This window comes from Homarus americanus, unplaced genomic scaffold (genome assembly GCF_018991925.1).
Source record: "Homarus americanus isolate GMGI-L3 unplaced genomic scaffold, GMGI_Hamer_2.0 scaffold2558, whole genome shotgun sequence".
Taxonomy (NCBI): Eukaryota; Metazoa; Arthropoda; class Malacostraca; order Decapoda; family Nephropidae; genus Homarus; species Homarus americanus.
Genome location: NW_024745671.1, coordinates 826,907 through 845,318, shown reverse-complemented (window position 1 = coordinate 845,318; position 18,412 = coordinate 826,907). Strand labels below are relative to the sequence as shown.

The following is an 18,412-nucleotide window of genomic DNA, read 5'->3' as shown; positions in this document are numbered from 1 at the left end:
ACACATTATGTAAAAATAAATAATAATAGCAATGAAAAAAAAAAGAAAAACTCTTGAGAATTGATTATAAATATTATCTAAGTTTTGTTTCGTCTCTTGTTGTGTGTTTAAGACCGAGTGTGTTACTTACAACATTTAGAATCTTACCATTTCTTATACCATCACCTGACGTACCTGTTCTTTTTACACTAATTAATCAAATGTAATCACCTTTCACTATTAAAGGGATTTTCATGGGGATTGGGATTAACTTTTCTCGTGATTTTGTTTAATTTTTTTTTTTGAAGGGGGGGGGGATTTGTTTCGTTTCAAGGGATGTTTTCTAAAGGGCGAAATAACGCAGCCATGACACTGTATAATATTCTTGCTCACCCTTGTTACTGTTGCTAGGGTCCTGAGTCTCAGTAGCCCCATCGTTTTCATTTTATATATTATTAAAGACTCAAAGGGTGCGGTGGTTTAGTGGATACAGCGCTCACCTTGTGTTCGTAGGGTCGTTTGTTCGTGCTTAGTTTACCTACCTGTGATTGGCTACCTAACTTTTCATATGGAAAGTGAAGGTATTCGAGTGGAGTACTGACCACACTACCAGCTAAGTACAGTATGTTCTGTTTTGTAACCACACTGTCCCTAACGAGCGGGTCAGGTCTATGGAAGCCATTTTTACTTTCGACGCATTCTTTTAGGTGTTTTTGGAACGTGTGTGTGTGTGTGGGGTTGGCAGCATTTTATAGTGTTAGCAACAGTATATGACTGTTACATCAACAAAATATGATGACTTTCAGACTTTTGTTCATTAGTATCAGCAGAACTACGGGATATACCTGGTGAGGTGTACAACGGTAATGATTCTAATATTCTGGAAGATCTCCTAGACTCGACATCTTGAGGAGGCGCCACAAGCGGTACTCAAGGGTTAGGTTCAATCTCGAGAAGCAGCTTAGAGTATAACCAAAGCTATTCAGAACACTCAGTAGAGATTGACGTTAGATATGGAAGGTGTGGTATAATGACTTACTATCAGGTGAGGTTGATAAGCACTTCTCACGACTCACCTGACCTGGGACCTCCTTTTGGGAAACATTGGTAACCTGAACAACAATGATCTTATAGGTGCTCCATCCACGGACAAAATATACTGATAGTCCCTCCACTAACAAGGTTATTGGGGGTAAATATTATAAACACGAGCATCAGTCATTATGTCACTCATAGCATGATGACAGACGTGGTCAAGTTCTCTTTCCTGACGAACGAAAATTATATTATCCATTAAAATCTGAAAAATCATCGGCCACAGGGATAGTTACCACAACCTTATCCATAAACATTAAAATTGTGCCGTAAATCATATTAAAAGTTTTATATGACTTAGTATACGAAGCTGGCTCCATATTTCTTAGATGTTCACGACCCAAGTATAGGTGTACCACAGGGGAGGGGGGGGGGGCTCCTCAGGTCTTTATTGCCCGCCTCCAACCGCTGGTGATTAATGGTGACGGGATAAAGGTTAGCTTAATGATGGACAGGGTGGTACAGTAGGTTAGGTTAGGTTAGGTTAGAGAAGGACAGGGTAGTAAGTTAATACCATCTTAGGGAGGACAGCGGGAGGAGATGCATCATCGACCACGTTGCTGATGGTCAAGAGGCTATGTTATGGCGATTAGTTGTTATTGTTACACGACAGACTGGCCAGGCTCAGAGGCCGACTGTCCTAGTGTGATTACCTCACATACACTGATGTTTGGAGTAAGGAAGTGGAGGACGTAGAAGGAGGATTTAGAGGTAATTACTAATATTAATAATAGACCGGTGTATGTAATTACGATTTTCTCCAATAATCATAAATATAACGTAACATTAGTGTGTACCAGTAGCAACAACCCGGACCTTCCCATACGGCTTCCCCTTCCACCCCTTCAGAAATGTTCCTCTTGATTGAAAATAATTTAAACTTTGGGGCGTCGAAGGGATCCGTCCACTACATGAAAGTGGTTCTGAGAGTCCTGGTTTTATCAGGATATTTGGGCTGTGGTGTTGGTGATCACAGTTGGTCATAAAACGTCTTGTGAGGATCTGCGGCAATAACAGTACTCTGACACACCGCTGACACACACACCTCTAACACACCTCTGACACACCCCTGACACACCCCTAACACACCTCTGACACACCCCTGACACACCCCTGACACACCTCTGACAAACCTCTGACACACCCTGACACACCCTTGACACACCTCTGACACACCTCTGACACACCTAACACACCTCTAAAACACCCCTAACACACCCTTGACACACCTCTAAAACACCCCTAACACATCCTTGACACGCCTCTGACACACCTCTAACACACCTCTGACACCCGACACACCCTAGCAAACCTCTGACACACCCTAACACACCCTTAACACACCCCTAGCACACCCTCTGACACACCCCTGACACACCCCAACACACCCTTGACACACCTCTTGACACACCCTCCTTGACACACCCCTAGCACACCTCTGACACACCCTGACACACCCTTAACACACCCTAGCACACCTCTGACACACACCTGACACACCCCTAACACACCCTTGACACACTCTGACACACCTGACACACCCCTAACACAGACACACACCTCTGACACACACACCCCTAACACACCCTTGACACACCTCTGACATGTGATGTGTAACTATGTACATTTATGTGCGTGTGTGTGTGTGTGTGTGTGTGTGTGTGTGTTCCTTCTCGTCTTCTTCCCGTACTTTCCTACTCTTCCTTCTACTCCTCTTCCTCCTCCTCTCCTTCCTCCCATTCCTCCAATATTAATCCCCATCCTTCTCTATTTTCCCCCATTCTTTCCCTTTATTTTCCTCCTCTTCCTCTTCCGTTATTCCTCTCTTTTTCTTTCCCTCTTACCTCCCATTCTCTCCTTCCCTTTCCACCCTCCTTAACTCCTTTTCCGTGAGTCCTCTTCCACCTCTTGTTCCTTTCCACTATTTTGTCTCCTCTTCCTCTTCCCCTCTTTATCTCACTTTCTTTTACCTCCCTTTCCGTCTACTCCCAAGAAAGGGGTTAAGGGGAGGAGAGAAGAGGGGAGAGAAGAGGAGGGGGAGTAGAGGGCAGAGAAGAGGAGGAGGAGTAGGGGGAGGTAAGAGAGAGAGAGAGGAAGTGTGAGGGCAAGAGGAGGGCAAAGAAGAGGAGAGAGGAAGGAGGGAGAGAAAGAAAGAAGGGGTTTAGGTGATAGGAAGGAGGAGGAGAAAAGAGAGGAGAGAGGAAGGGGTGGGGAGAAGGAGGAAGAGGAGGAGAATAGGGTGAAAATAAGGTGAAAAATGAGTGAAGAGATGAGATGAGAAAGAGAAGAGGGGGAGAAGAGGAGTATAGGATAAGATTAAAGAAAGGGGGAAGAGGGAAAGGAGGGGTGAAGGGGAACACTGGAAGAACAGAAGAAGGAACAGAAGAAACAATAGGGTGAGGGGAAGTGGAATAAGGGTAGAAGGGAAAGAGGAAGAGGGTAGGAAGAGGGGGATAGAGAATAAGGGGGAAGGGGTAAAGGGGAGGGGGGGGTCTGTGTGTGTCTTTGTTTTGTCTTATAATGAATTACACTATGGCGTGTTGTATATGCCATAATCATAGATCGCAGATACAAAATAAACTACCCAGGTTGAATTCGGAACGAGTCATTCTCCAGCGTATGGCAATCCTGGAAATCGCTATGATGAAAGCCCACACAGCGAACGTGATTACCCAAGGAGCAATTTATGTCCGGTAATAATCCTTCCTATAGATGGAGGGTGGGTAGTGGTGGTGGTGGTGGTGGTAGTGGTGCAGAGAGAGAGAGAGAGAGAGAGAGAGAGAGAGAGAGAGAGAGAGAGAGAGAGAGAGAGAGACCACGGTATTTACCTTATCACTCCCCTCTATTTTCCGCTCTCCATTTTTTTTTTCATTTATTTATTTATTTTTTTACTCCTAGAGGGGGTTTGGATCCACCCTTTATGTTACGTAACCGTACCCAAACCAAGACTGATCCTGTGTAGAGAGGGAACGAGGCCAATGACCGCCACGGGCCGTACCTTTCCTTCCCTTCCCTTCCCTTCCCTTACCTTATCTTACCTTTCCTTACTTTTCCTTTCCTTTCCTTACCTTACCAGTACGGTCGATCACTCAAGCCGTCGCTTCCTCAGCCTCACAGCCTTAACACACCTTCAGTAGCCAGCATTACCACTACTCCCCGGTACAGTAGTGAATGCTAGCAACAGCGACGATAACTTACGGTGGAGGCCTCGGCAATCACAGTAAACAACACCTGAATTATAATAACCGCAATAACAGCAACGGGAGAACATAAAACAACAATAACAACACCCACGGTACAATAACCACAATAACAGAAACGGGAGCACAAACAATATCAATAACAACAGTGGTCAGAGTGATAACAGTTACATAACCCACAGCAAAGTAGGGGGTTAAGGTGGCTGCCGTCCATAGCGCTAAGTAGCAACAGCAGTACAGTAGCACCATCACCAGTTACAGTATCAGTAACAGCAACGTCGTGAGCAGTGGGTAGGAGTGACAGTAGCAGGAGTTCAATGATAGCCACAGTATTAATGGAAGTAATGCTAGTAGTAATAGTAGTAAAGAAAGTAAAGAGGGGTGTGTCGGTAGCCTGAGAACCATGATTTTGGATGGATATTTAAGTTTAATTCTAATTGAAGTTGTAAAATATTTAGTGTTCATGTAGACTCAGTACCTTATATGGCATAATGAAATGAGTTAAAATTTAAGACGTGTTCTTATAATGACGCAGTTTTAGCTGGCATGTCAGGAGCTGTTGACGTCAATGTGAATTAACGAGTCATAATGAAACAGTTTTAGCTGGCATGTCAGGTGCTGTTGACGTCAATGTGAATTAAAGAGGATCTCTTTTGGTTAAACAGTAGCGTCGGGCGTGTGCGTTGCCATGCGGTTGTATTATTCTGAAGTTTTTTACTTTGTTAAATGTGCCGCAGGATTTGATTTTACAATTTATTTTATTGAAAATACATACAATAACACTGAAAAGGATATGATTGTATTTAACTTGTAAAAGGTTTTGTGAATATAAAGTGTATAGGTGGTGTTACAAGTGTGGCAGGAGGGAGCTCCCCGGGGGGTGGTACCTTCACCTTGGTGAGGTAAGCTACTCTGTGAAGGTAGACGGCTCCAAGGGCTTCATTATTACCTATTTTCCTATCCATCCTCCGCATGCCATTCATATTTTTGGGAAGATGTTGATGATGAGGCTGAAGCCTGTGTCGCCGTCGACAGAGCCTCCACTCACTGCATGACGGATGGGTCAGGGGAAAGACGTCCTTGTTGGACGCCATCCAGAGAAATCATCATCAAATTCTTCAACCAGCTTAGACTTCGTGAGACAGGAGGGTGGAGGAGTAGTCGGATGGCTCCAAGTACTACGTGTCTTTACAGCAGTTTGAAGACATGCCGATAATCTAGTTACATGTTGATTTAATGCCAGGAGAGAGGCGGCTGCTTGCTGGAAGACAACACCAGGTCTGAGAAGTGTATGGGTGAGGGTTTCTCCGACAGTAATGGGCCACCCACCCTCCTCAGGCCACAGCTCAATACACCGAAGTAGTGAGACTTAGCTTACCAAGGAATCAAGCCAACCGACCACGTATACTTGTTGACGAATTGTCGGACCTCGGAATGCAAGAGGCTCGGTTAACTGATTCCACGAACTAAGTCAACTGTTGCTAATATTACGAGTTTTAACGCCTATATTAACCCCCTGTTGAGTTTGATGGTAGTAATGTGAATACTTTATATACCTCTGACTCTTGAAGTACGTTGGTTCATTCTATACTGGGAGGAGGGGGTCAGTATAAAGCTTAATGGTAGCTTATATTCACTATAATGATATAAAACATGGTATTTTCTCACCATAATGTTAGATTGAAGTATACGTGATGCAAGGCTGTGACGTGGGTGTGATGCAAGGCTGTGACGTGGGTGTGACGCATGGTTGTGACGTGGGTGTGACGCGAGGCTGTGACGTGGGTGTGACGCGGATATAACATTTGTGTGTCTCTCCTCTCATCCCCTACACCTACCCATCTCTCCCTCACTTCTCTCTCCTTCTTGCCTCACCCCTCCTTCCCTCTCTTCCCTTACCTCTCCCCCACTCCCTCCATTTTCCCTCACTTCTCCATTCTCTTACCTCACCTCTCCCTCCCTCCTGCCTTACCACACTGACGATTATGTTTGCAAGATGTGAATTGAATGGTGTGTTTTTTCGCCTTTCTTTGATATCTTTATTGTGTTTTGTGTTTATTATTATTACTATTATTATTATTATTATTATTATTATTATTATTATTATTATTATTATTATTATTATTATTATTATTATTATTATTATTATTATTGTTATTATTATTATTGATAGCAGTAGAAGAAGTAGTAATAGTAGTAGTAGTTAAGGTAATGAAATTGCGGCGAAGGTGTGGCTATTGGGGGAAGCTGGAGGCCATTAAAAAAAGCAGTAGTGGTGGTAGTAGTAGTAGTAATAGTAGTAGTGAGGCCGTTCTCCTGGTGGACGCTTGAAACGCATTCAACATATTTAACCGCAAGGCCGCACTGCACAACATCAAGATCAAGTGTCCAAGCCTTGCAATGTATGTTGAAAACACCTATAGGAATCCATCAGACCTTTATATAGTAAACACCAAGGCTCTAAGAAGTGATACCATAATACAGTCAACTGAGGGAACAACGCAGGGGGACCCTGTTGCAATGGCAATGTACGCAATAGGCCTATCAGTACTCCAACACACAATAAAATTTGAAACAACCAAGATCAAGCAAGTGGCGTATACAGACGACCTTAAAGGAGCAGGAAAAGTGGAGGACATCAAAAAGTGGTGGGACCTGATAACATCACGAGGTCCACAAACAGGGTACCACCCAAACGCCAGCAAGTCCTTCCTCATTGTGAAGCCAGAACATCATGAACGGGCAATGGAGGTGTTCGGTGGAAGTGAGGCCAAAATAACAAAGGATGGCCAAAGACGCCTCGGTGCAGTGATCGGCACGACGGACTTAAGACCGAGTACGTAACGGGAAAGGTGAATGAGTGGGTTAGGGAAATCCAAGCTCTGTCTGATATTGCTAACACAGAGCCACATGCGGCTTTTGCTGCATTCACCCATGGAGTCAAGCATTGCTGGAACTACCTGATGCGCACTATCCCTGATATCGGACCCCTCCTCCACCCTCTGGAAGAAGCTATCAACATCAATCTCATTCCCAAATTAGTGAAACATCTTCACTTAGCCCCAGAAGAAAGATCACTCCTTACACTACCACCGAGATTGGGAGGAATGGGATTGTCCAATCCAGAGGAGATTGCTGCCACCGAACATCAAAACTCACTTTAGCTCAAAGCAGCCCTCACTGACCACATAATAGCTCAGAACGCAACAGGCGTGGTGGATACCAGTGAAGTAAACAAGATTGGACAGTCCATTACGACAGAACGACAACACGGCCAAAGTGATAAGTTACAGCAACTGATGCTGCAAGTACCAGAGAATTTGAGAAAAAAGTAGCTATAGCGCAGGAGGTGGGCACCTCGAACTGGTTAACTACGTTACTGATAAGGGCAAATGGTTTCAGTCTCAATAAACAAGAATTTACAGATGCCATTGCTCTAAGGTACAGTAGGCCAGTAGAAGGTTTGCCCTCCCAATGCGTGTGTGGACGGTGAGAATTTCCAACATAGGTCTTCAAATACATCCACCGAAGCCCATGTTGACGTCAGTGCTCGAGGATTCTGGACGCGGGGACAGCGAGCCTTCTTCGACATCAGGAATTTTTATCCCATGGCCGCATGTCACCGTAACTTAGCTCTCGATGCTGCACACAGGAGGAACGAGAACGGCAAGATAAGGGCATATGGGGAGAGAATTCAGAACGTTGATCAAGACAGCTTCACTCCTCTGGTGTTCACAACCTCTGGTGGGATGGGACCAAGTGCAAGATGCTTCTACGCCATACTCGCGGAGGTACTATTCGAACAGAAGCAGCAGCCCAGAAGTTATGTTACAGCCTGGAAGAGATGTCGACTGTCCTTCTCTCTCCTTAGGTCTGCTTTGCTCTGCCTCAGGGGAACGAGAGCATCGGCCCCAAAGCCGACAACAGTTGCAGATATTGACTATGAGGCAACAGTCACTGAATGCCGCATAAATCTGCGGCTCAACTAACTCAGCACAACTAGGATAGCTACTTATGTATTAGCATATTTAATTTTAAGGTAATAAAACTGCGGCGAAGGTGTGGCTATTGGGGGAGGATGGAGGCCACGTAGTAAATAGTAGTAGTGGTGGTGGTGGTGGTAGTAGTAGTAGTAATAGTAAATGGCGGCAAAGGTGTATTAGTAGTAGTAGTAGTAACAAAGATCCGTACTTGAAAATGTTTTTGGATATCAGTCACACTTTCCCATACTATATAACCAACAAACCTTGACATACGAATACTATCGTTCTTCGTGTCTCGTCTCTTTGTTCACCCGTCCTGTTATCCGACAGTTTCTGCTTTTAAATAAGTCACCTTAGGGAGGCTATTGACGTGGCTCCTTCACATTCATCTTATGCTTTCGTCCAATCAATCTTTTGTACGAGTGTTAGGCACGTGTTCTTGACCTACTTTTCAAGGTCATGTGGCGTGAGGGGGTGACTTTACATCTTGCAATCCTCTTGTTTATCATGGGTATATATAACATGGAGGAGAGAAACGTTATGTTGATTAACTCTCTCTCTCTCTCTCTCTCTCTCTCTCTCCCTCTCTTTCTTTCTATAAACAATAACTAAACACCACTCTTTCAATTCTTGACCAATCAATTTCAAAGTTGGTGGAGTTGTGCGTCAGTCCAGTTTTTTTATTTGCCTTGTTTAACTGTTTTATCGGATCGAAGGTTAAACAGAGCAAACACCTAATTTTAAGTGACTTTTCCTTCACACTTAGATTAATTAAGATGGATGATGGCACAAAAAATGTCCCTACCTCCCTCCCTCCCTGCTCCCTGCCTCCCTCCCTCCTTGCCTCCTTCCCTCCCTGTGGGCTCCCTGCCTCCCTCCCTGCCTGCTCCCTGCCTCCCTCCCTGCCTGCCTGCCTCCCTCCCTCCTGCCTGCCTGCTCCCTGCCTCCCTCCCTGCCTGCCTGCCTCCCTCCAACTCACAGTGTCTCAGGGAGCAGGGAGGGAAGGAGGGAGGCGGGGACATTTTTCTGGGATACCCTCTATATACCTTGCTATGGACCCCTAATCGTGACTTCTATAGCAATGACCTTTATCAGTGTTAATTATTTCAAAGGTTTAAAATTCCATAAACTGTCTCCTATAGAACGTTCGTGGTCCGTTATTTTATCATTATTTCAACCACAGATAGCATACCACATGCCGGTCACAAATACAACAACTAAAATTACAAAGCTACGTCCTTGTTAGAGTTGAAACAAATAAGATGGATTGAATTTTAGATAAATAACCTAAAACCACCGAGTAGGACCACTGGGCTTTAACCTCTGTAAGATGGCTAAGACAAACTAAATAATCCTTGTTGAAGACCATTCTACAGGGGCCAAAGGTCACCTATAAGTCATGAAGGATTACGTGTTGTGTTGACAAGTTGCAGTAATCTACAAGTGTTGAGCTCTTTAGTTTTATCATCAACAGTAATATACCTGTAATATAACACCTCATATACCACATACTGTACTGTACACCACAACATATAAATAGGCCTATGACTTAACTGAAACACTCTAGTTCACAATTGGCTTCACACAGGATGTTAACTACCTTGTACAAGACTTTTCCTTCACTCAAGAAAGAGTTCATTACATCACGGGTAAGAGCATTATCTGACTGTACTGGTGGCCGCATCACACACACACACACACTACACCAGCTGGCTGACCTTGTGGTAAACTGTACATCGTTGGCTATTGTTTATAGGCCATTGATACACGTATATACATATGTAACTAACCACAAACCTAAAGCTAAGTCGTATCTACAGGAGGTGACGACGGTATCTGAATCCTTCGACGCTCGGAAAGGTAACTGGGTGAAGATCGAAGTGTACAAGTTACTACAAGAGTGGCTCAATAAACCCAACGACAACCTGGGGCTGGTGGTGACTGCCTACGACTCACAGGGTAGACAAGTGGCCGTCACCGACCCCAATGAGATGCCTTCTAACGTGAGTACCTAAGTATGCTGTTGTTGCCTTACCTTGACTACCTGTCGGAGGGAAACTAGATACATGGAGAGAGAGAGAGAGAGAGAGAGAGAGAGAGAGAGAGAGAGAGACTTATCATACCCCTTAACCTCACCCTCACACTTTAAAACCTCCTAACTTAAACCTCTCTCGAAGCAGTTCACGTCAACCCCGTAGACTTATTTCAGCATTCTTCTCCCTTAACCACCCCCCCCCGCCCCCCCATTCTCTTCCCTCTCTCCCTTCTCCCTACCACCTTAACCCCTCCACGTCCCCCTCTCCTCCCTACCACTACCACCAGCTTTACACAACATGGTAGGAATGTGGTGTGAGGGTGTGGGTGGATTCCTGGCTTAAACCGTCTGAGGAAATGGTAGTTGAGGGTGATAGTGGTAGTGGTTGTTGAGGGTGATAGTGGTAGTGGTTGTTGAGGGTGGTAGTGGTTGTTGAGGGTGGTAGTGGTTGTTTGATAGTGGTAGTGGTTGTTGAGGTGATATAGTGGTTGTTGAGGTAGTGGTTGTTGAGGGTGTAGTGGTTGTTGAGTGGTAGTGGTTGTTGAGTGATAGTGGTAGTGGTTGTTGAGGGTGATAGTGGTAGTGGTTGTTGAGTGGTAGTGGTTGTTGAGGGTGATAGTGGTAGTGGTTGTTGAGGGTGATAGTGGTAGTGGTTGTTGAGGGTGATAGTGGTAGTGGTTGTGATAGTGGTTGTTGAGGGTGATAGTGGTAGTGGTTGTTGAGGGGTGATAGTGGTAGTGGTTGTTGAGGGTGATAGTGGTAGTGGTTGTTGAGGGTGATAGTGGTAGTGGTTGTTGAGGGTGATAGTGGTAGTGGTTGTTGAGGGTGATAGTGGTAGTGGTTGTTGAGGGTGATAGTGGTAGTGGTTGTTGAGGGTGATACAATGTGACTAGGGAGGTGGTGGTAGGTAATGATATTGCCGGTTATAACAACAACTCCTTACTGAAATAATGACAACAACAACAACAACAACATCAAGAGCAACTATAATAATAAAAACAATAACAATAACAACAACAACCACAATGATAATAATAACAGCAATAATAACAACAATAGCAATGATAACAACAATAGCAATAACTACAATAACAACAATAAGGCTACAACCTAACACCTCACAATATCTCCCTGTTACCTACCGGTGTAATGGACGCACTAACTCACCCGATACCTCATGAGTGTAAGAACAGAATGTATCGTGGTCTTAATCCTTCTACTTATTGACCTTCATCCTCCACTCACCGTCACGCCACCTACTTCACAACATTAAATCTGATATCTTTTTATTTTGTATTTTTAGACGCGAAGAAAATGGTGTCCAAATTAACGCTATAGGAAGTATCGGTAAATTGATCGTTTTAAGAATATTGGTCATGAGTGAGTGAAGGGAGAAAGGTCGCGTTCACAGGGCTTTGTTGGTGTCATTCCTCGCAGCTGTAGATGAAGTGTAAATTATTCACTAACTTTAATGGTCTATAGCTATGTAGTACTCAAGACCACGACACACTCGACCAACGTTCACGCAGGTTTAGTCGTTTTTCTGGAACCAAAGTTAATATAGCTAGGAATTGACTCGTTTTCCCCATAATTGTAAGATTTCAATCAAATAAGCTATCAGATTATTTTGTTTTGGTTATATGTGTATATATAATGTATGTATGCATGTATGTATGAATGTATGTATATATTTAAGAACAAGATTAGATACACAACAGTATTACTGGTAACGTACAGAAAGTATGATAAAGGTGGTGGAGATGAGTAATACTGTACCTTAATACTGATACACACACACACACACACACACACATATACAGTAGAATCAACGCCACCAAAAGTTAACCTTCTTTATCACCTTGAATAACCACCACCACCACCACCACCATCACCACCACCTCCACGACCACCACCACCACCATCAACAACAAAAACAATAACAACAACAACAATAAAAGCAACAACACTCAGGTGACAGTGGCTGAGTTACTTCCCAAATGCCCAGGTGAACATAACTCACAACTCTTCACCCACCAATATCCTACAACTAATTCATAACTTTAACCTTTACTTGTAGGTGGTTTAACGAACAACTTTTGTCTTTATATTACAGCTCTTGTCTGGTTTAACTTGTTCTAGGTACTTTTGAACATAATCTGGGTGCACGATAAACTAGCTGTAATCTGCGGCAAAAATTGAGAAAAAAAATCAATTCGATCAGGTAACCAAACAATAATTCTTCTTCTTCTTCTCCTTCTTCTTCTTCTTCTTCTTCTTCTTCTTCATTTATTTATTCCTCTTCTCGTGCACTACAGGAAGATCTACGAGAGATTATGTGGTAATAATTTACGCATTAATGTTAGAATGTTTGACTCTGAGCCAAGAACTAAGATACACTTGGCATATTATCCTACCCGGGTGTGTCAAGGTGAAGTTCAGACGTAAAGGTTGCTGACCCACAATGTCCATCTGTCAGTGTGTGTGTGTGTGTGTGGTTGTGTGTGTGTGTGTGTGTGTGTGTGTGTGTGTGTGAGATCCTTTGGTGTTGTCGAAATGTTCCCTGGGGGGTTGTAGTCACTCCTATCATTATTCTTATTCTTATTAATAGCAGCAGTAGTACACACACACACACACACACACACACACACACACACACACACACCAGGAAGAGAGGGTGAATGACCTGGCCTAGCAACCAGTCCAGCAAATAAACCTTACAATATCCTACAATGGGTCACTCGCCCTACACGGACACACCATTACATATATCTCTAACCTCTCACCATTATGGGGGTATTGGTGCCAGCTGTTGTAATATCAGAATCTGTCGATGGCCCGCTATTGTTGAAACATTGGATCCCTCTCTGATTGTGGTGACATTGATGGTAATTCCTATTCACAAGGACCAGTTTGGCTCGGATGTAATCTATCCTTAAGACTCGTTTACATTTTAAGTGGTTTATGGCAGGTGAGGCCCACGACCCGCGGTACAATTACGGAAAACTCACTTCACACCATTAGTTAGGGTGAAGTTATCTCTAGGCATAAGAGTTAACCCTGGCAACGGTGGTGTGTGTGTGTGTGTGTGTGTGTGTGTGTGTGTGTGTGTGTGTGTGTGTGTTCCAGCCAGAGTAAGAGGACGTGTCTCCCTCACACTAAAATAATCCACATAGCCTCAAGTGTTATTATTCTTCAAGTCCAACAACTAAGTCAAGAGACGGTAAGGTGTTAAAGAAAGTTAAGGTCCCTTTAAATGAATTACAAACCCTTTAAAAAATAACGACCCTTTAAAGGAGACAGTAACCAGTTAACCAAGGAGGTAGTGTGGTCAGGAGTCTTTATGTACTCTCCCAGTTTAAAAGTTAAGCACTCCTTCACAGTTGAATGGACTGGGGGTGCCCCGAGCCCAAGCCAGGAACATCAACGGGGACGAAAGGGTTGTATCCACCGGGCCTCGCCTCGCCTCACCTCTCACTCTTTGAAAGAGATAACGACCTCTTAAGAGGGACGCTGACGCTCTAGAACACAACAAGCATTAGAAACATAACCTAACCACACTTATATTCTATCTTATTTGTCGCAGATAACTACCCAGTGTTGGTCATACCTTATCCTCGTGTTCTGTAGATAGTAAAGCATAGTATATTACCTCGCAAATATTACGACATAGCGAGTGCGTATTACGAACGTTTAGTTACATCCTTGAATAGTTAGTATATATGTATAGGGATTATCTTAAGAACATGTTAAAAGGTACACCAGCTGGTAGATCAGCAGAATGGGTCTTCACACCAGCCTCACTCTGCCACCTCGAGCACAACACACACACTAAACAACCCTGGTGACGGCGTCTCTTATCAACTCTTTAACTCTTCCATGAGACGAAGACATTCTTACAAGTTTTCGTTCCGTTAGACACATAATCCCTGGTGTTAATCCTGGGAAAAACAGACCAGTAAACACAATCACATTTTATTTATAATTTGTTCACAGTTTCTCTTGGCATTGTTAATTATTTCGCGACTTTTTTCTCTTCTTCCCACAAAGACATTTATTTAAAGTGGCTCTTGTGTAGGATAAGTGTTGTGTAAACTTTCACTCATATTATTTTGATAGTTGACCTTATACGGTGGAGCCGTGTGCAGTACATGTTGGTGCGCAGGACTTAACGGGTTTGATACTTCGTCTGCGGGTTATTGTTGAGAAAGATTCGTATGAAAAATTCGAGAATATCGTCTTACTAATACTGTTTTAGGGTCCATCTGCATATTGCGGCTAGAGGTAACTTTTTTCTGTAGGTCCTGTTGACGTGTTACGCTAGTTATCATGACCACGTGTGCTGCAGACTGATATCTTAACTCCATTTCACTGAAGCCGTAATAAATTCCATCTCTTGTGTCAGGTTTCATAGTTTCAAATTTCCCTTTCCCTTAGCTGGACAATATTGGCGTCTGTTGACACTTTTGGGAACTACAAGTCACAGGTCCTGATAAGTGGATGAGTCAGGTACTTAATAAAGAGTGAGTGAAGCTGATATATATGAACGCTTGCTAACCATCCTTCCTCCCGTAGGCGCCGCTACTGGAGATCCACACGGAGGAGACGAGGAAGAGTCGGTCTCGACGTAACAGTGGCAACAACTTCTTCTGCACCAACAACAAGAAGGAGTCGCGCTGTTGTCGCTATCAACTCGTCGTCAACTTTATCGAGTTAGGTTGGGACTTCATCGTCGCCCCCAAGACATACGAAGCCAACTTCTGTAACGGTGAATGCCCCTTCCTGTACGCCCACAAGTACGCCCACACCTCGCTCGTCCAGAAGTTGAACAGCAGCAACGCCCATCACGGCCCTTGTTGCGGCGCCAGGAAGCTGTCGCCCATGAAGATGCTCTACTACGACCATGACCATAAAATCAAATTTGATACCATCCAAGACATGGTAGTAGACCGCTGCGGCTGCTCCTAAGCCTATGCTAGGTATCCACTACTAAACCGTTCTTTCCAATAAAGATCTGTGATGGAGAGTAGATTTAAATTAGGCTCGTATTCCAGTGTCCAGTCCAAACACAATTTGTAAACGTTGTTATTGTTCCCTTGTAAATACTGAACAAAAATCCTTTTAATATCAATGCAATTTATAACTAAAGTATCTCACTCTTATGTTTACGAAGTAAGAGTTATTACACACCACTACTCAGTCAACTAGCGGCCTGGCGGAAGTGTTGTGCGCTGTTCTCTCTAGAGGCAAAACTAAAATTTAAAACGCCGTGATTTTTTTGTGTAGATATTTAGTTACACGGCTGGTTAAAATCTCCATACATTAGAAAAAAAAATATTTGAGCAGTATTACCTTGTACGGAGTTCTATGTACATGTCTTTAGGAAATTTTAGTAATACCAGAGTAAAATCAACCCTGAGTCTCCATATTCCACTAAGAATACCGTAGCGTTCACCAACACTTGTGATCTCAAACTCATCGATTCATTAACAAGATGAGGACAACATCTTGGTGACCATTTCATTAGTCCAATAAATGTCATCATATTTTTTACAACGTAGAACTAATCACAAATATCTCCAACACTTACACATGTTAAATTGTTTGAACTATTTCTAGTTTTTGATACTTTGCCGCGTGGAGAAAAATACCATAGTTACCATCACAAGTCAGATAAGTACTTTGTCCATTATAGCTCGTAAAGACATTGTACGTCAGGTATTCTTGACAATATGTCTGGGCTGCACCAGGTAACCTAATTAGCATATTTACGCTAACTCTGGTGATCTAAGTAGCATGTGTAAACTACGCCAGGTACCCTAATTAGCATGTCTGAGTTTAACCAGGTGCGCTGGACGATATGTCTGAAATAAGTGTATGGCTATTCTACTTAAGGCCCACTACCAGTAGCTAACAGTTATCATCAGATCAAGACGTGGTGTATTGGTCTGGAGACTGGAATGCACACGCCCAACTTTCTTTGCTCTTCTGCTTTCACCAAGAATGAACAGTCCGTTGCAAGGGCTTACTGGAAAATTGAAGGCCACGTGCTATACTGTACGTACCCAGGTGCCCCGGTGTTTTATTTTATTTCATTTCTTTTCGTGGATTACGAAATTCGAAAATATTTTTATCTGATTATATTGGCCTCCTTTACTTCTGTTTCTTCCCCAGACTTACTTGGATATTTCTTTAGGCCTACTTGAATGATTATGCACCTGGGCAAGGGTTATATGTGAGGTCTTGTAGTCGTAAATTTGCGGGCGCTATTGTGAATATGTCATGGGACTGAGTGTACATGTATACCTATGTGCATAATCCTTTTACATCTATGTGAATATACCTGTAGGTCCATGTGAACGAGTCTATAGAATATAATGTAAGCCTATCTGAATAATCATGTGAGCCTATTGTCAATAACACTGTGAACCTCTGACACTCCCTTAAAGGACGTGATCAAGAGACTCGGTGGTCTGACACTGGTGGTAGTCTCAAAATTCCAGGTAATTCAAAAAAAAAAAAAAAAGATTCTATTCGCAACACACTTAGCAGCTTTGAACACAAGAATCCCTTAAAATTTGCAGCCTCACATTTTTCCAATCATGTACTTATCTGTATGCTAACACAATATTACTTCATCCAGCCCCATACCCGGATTATACCCGGACTAGCAACACAGGCTAGGGTGTTCTTCCGTTGGACTAGATAATCTTAACCACAACAACAGAGCACTGGAGAGGAGACCGAATGTTTTTGTAGCTTTTTTATATATATATAGATGCAAATTATTTGAAATTCTGACGGGACTCTCATGACGTGCACGCCTGTACGTCATGTTAAGCTCCACAAAAGCTCAAATGAACGAATGGATAATGATGACCACTGTTGTTGACACCTTCTGCGCTTTTTTGTGCTTCTAGCTTGCTGTTGTTGTGTACATGACAGTGAGAACGTTGGTGGATATCCAGTGGTGCGTTCGTGGAGAAGATCCATTAATGTGTTCGTGTAGGAACTCCACAAGTGCGTTTGTAGAAGGGATCCACTAATGCCTTTGTGAAGCTCCACTAGTGCGTCTGTGAAGCTCCACTAGTACGTCTGTGAAGCTCCACTAGTACGTCTGTGAAGCTCCACTAGTACGTCTGTCAAGCTCCAGTTCTGTGTCTGTGAAGCTCCACTGGTACGTCTGTCAAGCTCCAGTAGTGCGTCTGTGAAGCTCCACTAGTGCGTCTGTGAAGCTCTACTAGTACGTCTGTGAAGCTCCACTGGTACGTCTGTCAAGCTCCAGTTCTGTGTCTGTGAAGCTCCACTGGTACGTCTGTCAAGCTCCAGTTCTGCGTCTGTGAAGCTCCACTGGTACGTCTGTGAAGCTCCAGTTCTGCGTCTGTGAAGCTCCACTAGAGCGTCTATGAAGCTCCACTGGTGGGGATCCACTGCTATTGCCCGTCGTCTGGCGTTCGTTCGCCTTCTAAGGAACAACCACGTAATTGTGTTCATAAAAGTGTCGTACAGCGATTATCGAAGTCTTACAAGCACTTTCTGTCCACAAAAAGTGCAAAGTACAAATAAAACAATTCGTAGTTAAGAAATTTATTTAGTATAAGATTGTAAAATAAGCTGAAACACTTTATTAGAAATTCTTTTGTTTCAATCCTGGCGGGACGTCTGATGCGCACTGTGGTGTCGGCCGTGAGGTAGCATATGATATGATAATGGCTGACTAACACAATAAGGATGTGTAGTACTAAGTAAACAGGTGAATATGTCAATGGTTTTCGTTATTTTGTGTTCGGGAAAAGCCAACATTGAAATCAGAAATATAAAACTAATTTCTCAGTGTCTTTTGCTGATGTTCATATATTATTCGTTTCTTCAGAAATAATTAAACTACAGTGTAATTTACCAACCTTCTTACGCACTTAAAGACCTTAGTTGTTGGCGGAACTATAACGTCAAATTACAAGCTGTCGGTGTAATAATGTACTTCTGTTTTCTGTCTTTATATAACAAGGGCACAGTTTGGCCGCTGTACATGGCCAGATCTTCCCTCCCCTCACCATCATGGACAGACCATTCCTCTCCCCACTATCATGGCCAGACCTACCCTCTCCCCACCACTATGGTCA

General features: G+C 43.3%; 1 protein-coding gene across 2 annotated transcripts in view; it reads left to right on the top strand.

The window, feature by feature from the left end:
* The window catches only part of LOC121878724 (growth/differentiation factor 8-like), a 79,983-nt gene extending 61,571 nt beyond the window's left edge, over positions 1 to 18,412 (top strand). For both annotated transcript variants that reach the window (XM_042385070.1, XM_042385071.1), the window contains exons 3-4: positions 10,078 to 10,260; positions 14,865 to 18,412. In XM_042385070.1, the coding sequence (XP_042241004.1) occupies positions 10,078 to 10,260; positions 14,865 to 15,257 (576 nt within the window). In that variant the 3' untranslated portion in view covers positions 15,258 to 18,412. The remainder of the gene's footprint in view (positions 1 to 10,077; positions 10,261 to 14,864) is intronic.